Source organism: Entelurus aequoreus, linkage group LG09, assembly GCF_033978785.1.
Source record: "Entelurus aequoreus isolate RoL-2023_Sb linkage group LG09, RoL_Eaeq_v1.1, whole genome shotgun sequence".
In the NCBI taxonomy this organism is placed as follows: Eukaryota; Metazoa; Chordata; class Actinopteri; order Syngnathiformes; family Syngnathidae; genus Entelurus; species Entelurus aequoreus.
The window spans coordinates 60,087,056-60,095,938 of record NC_084739.1 but is presented as its reverse complement, the minus strand read 5'-3'; the positions used below and the strand labels follow the sequence as shown (position 1 = coordinate 60,095,938).

Sequence of the window (8,883 nt, the reverse complement as noted above, 5' to 3'; positions counted from 1 at the left end):
CTGACGAGTCCACATTTCAAATTGTTTTTGGAAACTGTGGATGTCGTGTCCTCCGGACCAAAGAGGAAAAGAACCATCCGGATTTTTATAGGCGCAAAGTTGAAAAGCCAGCATCTTTGATGGTATGGGGGTGTATTAGTGCCCAAGACATGAGTAACTTACACATCTGTGAAGGTGCCATTAATGCTGAAAGGTACATACAGGTTTTGGAGCAACATATGTTGCCATCCAAGCAACGTTACCATGGACGCCCCTGCTTATTTCAGGAAGACAATGCCAAGCCATGTGTTACATCCACGTGGCTTCATAGTAAAAGAGTGCGGGTACTAGACTGGCCTGCCTGTAGTCCAGACCTGTCTCCCATTGAAAATGTGTGGCGCATTATGAAGCCTAAAATACCACAACGGAGACCCCCGGACTGTTGAACAACTTAAGCTGTACATCAAGCAAGAATGGGAAAGAATTCCACCTGAGAAGCTTAGAAAATGTGTCTCCTCAGTTCCCAAACGTTTACTGAGTGTTGTTAAAAGGAAAGGCCATGTAACACAGTGGTGAACATGCCCTTTCCCAACTACTTTGGCATGTGTTGCAGCCATGAAATTCTAAGTTAATTATTATTTGCAAAACAAAAATAAAGTTTATCAGTTTGAACATCAAATATCTTGTCTTTGTAGTGCATTCAATTGAATATGGGTTGAAAAGGATTTGCAAATAATTGTTTTCCGTTTATATTTACATCTAACACAATTTCCCAACTCATATGGAAACGGGGTTTGTAATTTCCGATTACCCGTGAGGCTTTGACTGTGTCCTTGTTGGTGACTGAATGAGATCGAAGAAGGCGAGGATCTACTTACCCGGAGTTTGTAGATCCAGTGGTGTCCAACTAAAATGCGACATCACAGAACATGCCAGGTGGGAGACAGGGCACAGGAGAAGACAGCAGACTGCTGGCACACGGCAGCCAGGGGCAGCATGGCACACGTCAACCTTAAGACCCCCGTCTCTCCCTCTCCCCCTGCCCCACAGGGTATGTTATGCAGCATGGGGACCCTTTAGCCCGGCGAGGGGTGGACAGCCGTGTGACAAGTCCCCACCTGCGTGACCTTTAGCGTGGTTGACTCCCCCGCGGGAGACGATCACCTCGAAGCAAACGTCTTGGTGGGAGATGTGGACGCACTGCAGAGTCAAAAGGACACCTATGAAAACAGACAGCTGTGCATGGATGCAATTAGACTGACAGGACATTTTAGAAATAAAAACATTGTTTTATATTTTTGTTGCATAACTGTTTTTTTTTTTATTGTAGCAATACTCTTTTTCCTTACGTCGCGTAATGGGTTACTATGTGACTTACTTCCACATACCATATACAGTATATTAGCTAAATGGAGACTCTTCTGCTCGATTGGTTTGAATGTGAGTGTGAATACTTGTTTTGTTTTTTTACACTACCGTTCAAGAGTTTGGGGTCACCCAAACAATTTTGTGGAATAGCCTTCATTTCTAAGAACAAGAATAGACTGTCGAGTTTCAGATGAAAGTTCTCTTTTTCTGGCCATTTTGAGCGTTTAATTGACCCCACAAATGTGATGCTCCAGAAACTCAATCTGCTCAAAGGAAGGTCAGTTTTGTAGCTTCTGTAACGAGCTAAACTGTTTTCAGATGCGTGAACATGATTGCACAAGGGTTTTGTAATCATCAATTAGCTTTCTGAGCCAATGAGCAAACACATTGTACCATTAGAACACTGGAGTGATAGCTGCTGGAAATGGGCCTCTATACACCTATGTAGATATTGCACCAAAAACCAGACATTTGCATCTACAATAGTCATTTACCACATTAGCAATGTATAGAGTGTATTTCTTTAAAGTTAAGACTAGTTTAAAGTTATCTTCATTGAAAAGTACAGTGCTTTTCCTTCAAAAATAAGGACATTTCAATGTGACCCCAAACTTTTGAACGGTAGTGTATATGTCCTTTGTAATTGACTGACCAGGGACCAGTTTAAGGTCAGCCGAAATGAGTTGGGGTAGGCTCCACCTTAACTAAAGAGGACAAGCGGTATAAGTCAATCAATCAATCAATCAAAGCTTATTTATATAGCCCTAAATCACAAGTGTCTCAAAGGGCTGCACAAACCACAATGACATCCCTGGCTCAGATCCCACAACAGGGCGAGAAAAAACTTGAATTGTATTTATTTATTTTTTTTTTTAAATTTAATTTTATTTAAATTTTAGCTTAATTTTCTGTCATTGCTTTACATTATATTTGCACTACATGGGGTCAAAGTCTATTGTATTGTTCTATGTATTCAATTCTATTGACAACATATTCATACTAACCCAGCAGGCACAAGACTATGATACAACGTTGATTTTACATACATGTCCTTTAAAATTTATTTTGAAACAACGTTGCAAAATAATTGTATTTGTAAATTGAGACAACGTTGGTGTCTAACGTTGGATCCACGGAAATGACCAGATTTCAATGGTCAAATCAACGTCACGACCTGACATTGGACAAACGTTGTCAAAAAGCATGTTGTTTCAACGATGTAGTTGTATTGCACAGTACAGTACATATTCCGTACAATTGACCACTAAATAATAACACCCGGATAAGTTTTTCAACTTGTTTAAGTCGGGGTCCACGTAAATCAATTCATGGTAAGGGCACAGGTTTTTGTGTGTCAAAAGATACTTCAAGTTGTCTTGTTTTCGCATTACAATCACAATAAATCTAAATTTTTAGAGTATCAATCAATCAGTCAATCAATGTTTATTTATATAGTCCTAAATCACAAGTGTCTCAAAGGGCTGCACAAGCCACAACGACATCCTCGTTTCAGATCCCACATAAGGGCATGGAAAAACTCACAACCCAGTGGGATGTCAATGTGAATGACTATGAGAAACCTTGGAGAGGACCGCAGATGTGGGTGACGTCGAGTGGGTCTAGCATAATATTGTGAAAGACCAGTCCATAGTGGATCTAACATAATAGTGAGAGACCAGTCCATAGTGGGGACACCAGGAGACCATCCCGAGCGGAGACGGGTCAGCAGCGCAGAGATGTCCCCAACCGATGCACAGGCGAGCGGTCCACCCCGGGTCTCAACTCTGGACAGCCAGCACTTCATCCATGGCCACCAGACCTGTGCCCCCCCCCCCCCTTCCACAAGGGAGAGGGTGGCAGAAAATAAAATAAACGGCAGATCAACTGGTCTAAAAAGGGGGTCTATTTAAAGGCTAGAGTATACAAATAAGTTTTAAGATGGGACTGAAATGCTTCTACTGTAGTATGATAAGTCTCTTATTTTTTTTAATAACATTGTTATTCTGAAGCTAACTAATAATAAATAAAACACTTCTTACCATTAATGCGACTTCTTGAACAGGTGCGGTAGAAAACGGATGGATGGATTAAAAAATGCATGAGGATGTTTTATATTTTGAACGTTATTTTTAACACTGATTGCCAGCGGAATTATTCATTACTTATCGTGTTAAGCAAGGCCAGCTAAGATTTATCTGAGAGCCAGATGCAGCCATTAAAAGAGCCACATCTGGCTCGAGAGCCATAGGTTCCCTACCCCTGTTTTAAAGCCGTGTGCTTGCTGGGAACCTATGCTATTTATATCCATCCATCCATCCATTTTCTACCGCTTGTCCCTTTTTGGTGTCGCAGGGGGTGCTGGAGCCTATCTCAGCTGCATTCGGGCGGAAGGCGGGGTACACCCTGGACAAGTCGCCACCTCATCACAGGGCCAGCACAGATAGACAGACAACATTCACACTCACATTCACACACTAGGGCCAATTTAGTGTTGCCAATCAACCTATCCCCAGGTGCATGTCTTTGGAGGTGGGAGGAAGCCGGAGTACCCAGAGGGAACCCACGCAGTCACGGGGAGAACATGCAAACTCCACACAGAAAGATCCCGAGCCCATGATTAAACCCAGGACTACCCAGGACCTTCGTATTGTGAGGCACATGCACTAACCCCTGTTCTACCGTGCTGACCCTGCTATTTATATCCTATTTTATTTAAATTAATATGTACATATTACCGTACTTATGGTACTTATTGGGATAAACCTGGGATATTTTGTGATCTCTGCTGGTGGGTGCTGGTATGACTGTAAAGTTCCTTGAACCCTTGAACCATGAATTGATTAACAAGTTGAAAATCTTATTCGGGTGTTACCATTCAGTGGTCGATTGTACGGAATATGTACTGTACTGTGCAATCTACTAATAAAAGTCTCAATTAATCAATCAATCAAAAAAGATTCCCGGGCGTGGCCCCGCTGCTGCCCACTGCTCCCCTCACCTCCCAGGGGGTGAACAAGGGGATGGGTCGAATGCAGAGGACACATTTCGCCACACCTAGTGTGTGTGTGACAATCATTGGTACTTTAACTTTAACTTAACTTTTAAAAAAACACCAGTCGTTTAAAAAAGGGACACTGTCACTTTAAAATGACGTCATCGTTATCCAATATGGCGACCCACTGACCCAAGCGACATCACACGACAAATGCGAGTGAGTGAACCATTTATACCTTTTTCAATTGCCAAAACTGGTGTCGAATTTTTTTATCGAATGTGTTGATGTATTACCGATAATACACTCGCTGTGTTTTAGCTGACTTTTTAAATGCATGTCCGACATCACTGTAACATGACACATGTTTCGTTTACGTCTCAGATATCCGACTTCGATCGATTTTCCTGTTCTTCAACAATGAATCCGATAATTAGACGGACACTACCTCCTTCTGTAAGGAGTCTACTGACAGACATCGCTCCAAAAGACGAGAGTTTATGGGCAGACGACAGCCACGACGACCCGTCAGTCAACAAGGAGGGAATACTGCTTCCTGCGAGGGGGTCTACTCCTGGACTGGAGGACCTTCTCACTCCTGCTACAAATCACGAAGCTGGCGGGGAAAACCCCAAACCGGGCTCTGTGTGCATGTTGTGTGATTGCAAACCCGCATGCTACACTTGCCCTCGGTGCAACCTGAGGTACTGCGGCGTGGCTTGCTACAGGAGCCCTGGTCACTCCTTGTGCTCTGAGGAGTTCTACAAGGAGTCTGTTCTGCAGGAGCTGAAGAACATGGGCAAAACCGAGCGTGAAGGGAAGGAGAAAATGCAGGAGATTCTCCTCGGGCTGAGACAAAAGGCGCAAATGACCGATGGAGGGATGGGACGTGTGTTAAGAGAAGCCGGTATTTTGCAGGAAAAAGAGGAGAACATTGAAGTTATGGAGCTTCTGTCCAGATTGGCCGAGCTTCAGGAGTCGGGAGCAGGCAGCGCAGCAGAGATCGAGGCCATTATGAGAAAGCTGGAAGAGCTCGGAGGACAGGGAGGAGACGAGGAGCCGCCAGAAGGCATGACTGAGCGTCTATCAGAGCTGGATCTTGACCAGCTCTCTGAGGAGGAGCTGTGGGCGCTCCTTGACAGCCAGGAGAAAGAGAGGTTTGTGAGTCTGATGAAGGGCGGCGCTCTGGGTAGGTTGATCCCCGTGTGGAGGCCTTGGTGGGAGGAGCACAAGGTTGGAAGGAGCGCACTGGTGGAGGTGCTAGAGGAGGAGGTGAACAAGCAGGAGAATGGTGCATCACCACCAGAGACGGTTCAGAATCAGGACTGTAAAGCAAAAAAGTCCCAAGGCAGGAATAAAAAGGAGGCAATGACAAGAGGAAGCTCAGCAGCCTGCTGTATGCCTTCGATTTCTTCCAAGATCCCCAAACTGGGTCACTTATGTCCAAATCCATCTCCATTAGTCTGCTATGGTTTAGTCAATGCTCTTTATTGCTACAGTTTCACTTTGCGTCTGTTTAACGGGGACGTCGACACGCTCCTGAGCGAGTTCTGTGACACCGTGCTCGCCTTGTCTGAGGCGCTGAGTTCCAGCAGGGTTTTCATTTCCACCCAAGAAGCCGTACATTGCGCAGAGACTCTCATTCTGGCAGGAGGCTACCTTGACAAAGAGGAGTCCCGCGCCACAGACTGGGCAGCGGAAAGCGCCGCTCACATCATGACCGGGCGAGACAACAAGGACGCCACAGGCTACACCCTGGCGGCCTTGAGTCAGCTCCGCTCGGCACTCTCCAAAGCCAGAGCGGCCCTCTCCAAGGACGGCGACGAAGGTGCAAAGAGACAGAAATACTTCCTGGCTTCCAAGAAGTGTGAATTCTTCCAAGCATGGACGATGGATAATTCTCAGCGGACTCGCCGACTGGCTTTGGAGCTGTGGAGCGAGCGCAGCAGGCGAGAGAGCGGCAGGGAGAGTGTGGAGAAAACAAAAGCGCTTGTTGAGGAGAGCTTTAAGAAAGGAAAGAGGAAAGGGAATAGTAAGTTGATCCAAGAATTGAGCTAAGTCACGGAAGTCCATAAAAATAAAAAGGATACCGGTAAATGTAAGCAAACCATTAATGTTGACCTGCTGTAATAATTATGTTGTTGAAAGCACTTAACTTTCAAACCATCATTTTTTTTAAAATAATACAGTACAGACCAAAAGTTCAATGCGTTTTCTTTATTTTCATGACTATTTACATTGTGGATTGTAACTGAAGGCATCAAAACTATGAATGAACAAGTGGAGTTATGTACTTAATGGAGATGTCTGATAAATGCTTTAAAATGTAATATCGGAAATTATCGGTATCGTTTTTTTAATTATCGGTATCGTTTTTTTTTTTTTGGTTTTTTTTTAATTAAGTCAACATAAAAAAACACAAGATACACTTACAATTAGTGCACCAACCCAAAAAACCTCCCTCCCCCATTTACACTCTTTCACACTCATTCACACAAAAGGGTTGTTTCTTTCTGTTATTAATATTCTGGTTCCTACATTATATATCAATATAGATCAGGGGTCACCAACGCGGTGCCCGCGGGCACCAGGTAGCCCGTAAGGACCAGATGAGTAGCCCGCTGGCCTGTTCTAAAAATAGCTCAAATAGCAGCACTTACCAGTGAGCTGCCTCTATTTTTTAAATTGTATTTATTTACTAGCAAGCTGGTCTCGCTTTGCTCGACACTTTTAATTCTAAGCGAGACAAAACTCAAATAGAATTTGAAAATCCAAGAAAATATTTTAAAGACTTGGTCTTCACTAACTGACAAAGAAACAGATAACATATTTGGTGTCCAGTTCAAAGTGTGACATGATTTATTTAAAACATTGAGAGTTGACTTTTGTATTTTACATGAGTTATTATTTGTACAAACATGGTGCAAAGTAATTCATGATTTGTTAAAACATGTTAGTGGCTAGCTAGTTAAAATGGGGTATTGTGATTTCACAAGACTGTCTTAGAAGTGATCATTTGAAAATGTTCAATTTGAAAAATGTGCACTTAGAGAAAATATAAAAATAAAGTGTTGCATATTGATATTTATCTGTTTCTATATATATTTATTGTGAGAAATCATTAAGATGATCAGTGTTTCCACAAAGATAAATATCATTAATTATTATTGATAACATACAGTTAAAGGTAAATTGAGCAAATTAGCTATTTCTGGCGATTTATTCAAGTGTGTATCAAACTGGTAGCCCTTCGCATTAATTAGTACCCAAGAAGTAGCTCTTGGTTTCAAAAAGGTTGGTGACCCCTGATATAGATCAATACAGTCTGCAAGGGATACAGTCCGTAAGCACACATGATTGTGCGTGCTGCTGGTCCACTATTAGTACTAACCTTTAACAGTTAATTTTACTCATTTTCATTAATTACTAGTTTCTATGTAACTGTTTTTATATTGTTTTACTTTCTTTTTTATTCAAGAAAATGTTTTTAATTTATTTATCTTATTTTATTTTATTATTATTTTTTAAAAAGACCTTATCTTCACCATACCTGGTTGTCCAAATTAGGCGTAATAATGTGTTAATTCCACGACTGTATATATCGGTATCGGTTGATATCGGTATCGATAATTAAAGAGTTGGACAATATCGGATATCGGCAAAAAGCCATTATCGGACATCCCTAGTACTTAACAAAAAAAAAGGGAAATAGCTGAAAACATGTTTTGTATTCTACCCTTTGCTCCGAATACTGCTTTGCACACTCTTGGCATTCTCTCCATGAGCTTCAAGCGGTAGTCACCTGAAAGGGTTTTTACTTCACAGGTGTCATACTTTTGATGCATTTCAGTGACAATCTACAAGGTAAATAGTCATGAAAATGAAGAAAACACATTGAAATGACAAGATGTGGCCAAGCTTTTGGCCTGTACGGTATATTACATCATGACTGAGACATTCACTCCTGATGGTATTAATCATGTCCGACATTTTTATCAACATTTTTATAAGGCTGCTGTACTATTTTTCCTGCTATATTATACCGATGTAATTCATGCATTCTCATGTCCCATTGGGCTTTTTTTACTTACTTTGTTTTCAAACGACAAGACCATTACACACAGTTTGTGTGACCAAAGGATTTTGAACCTGAAAAACCATGTAATATTTTGCATACAGTTTTGAAATAAAGTCCAAAACATGGGTAAACAAAATAAAACAAATTTGAGAAAGTTGCTTTTGTAATTGTGTTTTTCCTAAATCAACGTCATTGTTTGCTTGCACACACACTTAACACTTTAAGTATATTTTTAAATAAAAAAATAAAACAGCCATTTCTTTAGACTTATTCTGTTAAACTTGTTTAGAATTACCACAAAAACACACCAATTAAATTAAAATGGTAACTAAGAAAATGCTTTCTTGTGTGGCTATTTTTAGTATTTTAAAGGCTCTATTTAAAAAAAACCATGTTCGCCATTTCCTTTTTTTTTTTGTTCCCTTACACAATTTTAGTTGTAAAATAAATGTTTTCTTTTATACCA

The 8,883-nt window shown here is 41.4% G+C and overlaps 1 protein-coding gene across 1 annotated transcript; it reads left to right on the top strand.

The window, feature by feature from the left end:
* Positions 1 to 4,475: 4,475 nt before the first annotated feature.
* znhit2 (zinc finger, HIT-type containing 2) lies at positions 4,476 to 8,574 on the top strand. Its single transcript, XM_062057776.1, has 2 exons — positions 4,476 to 4,558; positions 4,724 to 8,574. Exons 1-2 carry the CDS (start codon positions 4,553 to 4,555, stop codon positions 6,395 to 6,397), a joined length of 1,680 nt encoding a protein of 559 aa, XP_061913760.1. The 5' UTR covers positions 4,476 to 4,552; the 3' UTR covers positions 6,398 to 8,574.
* Positions 8,575 to 8,883: the final 309 nt, after the last annotated feature.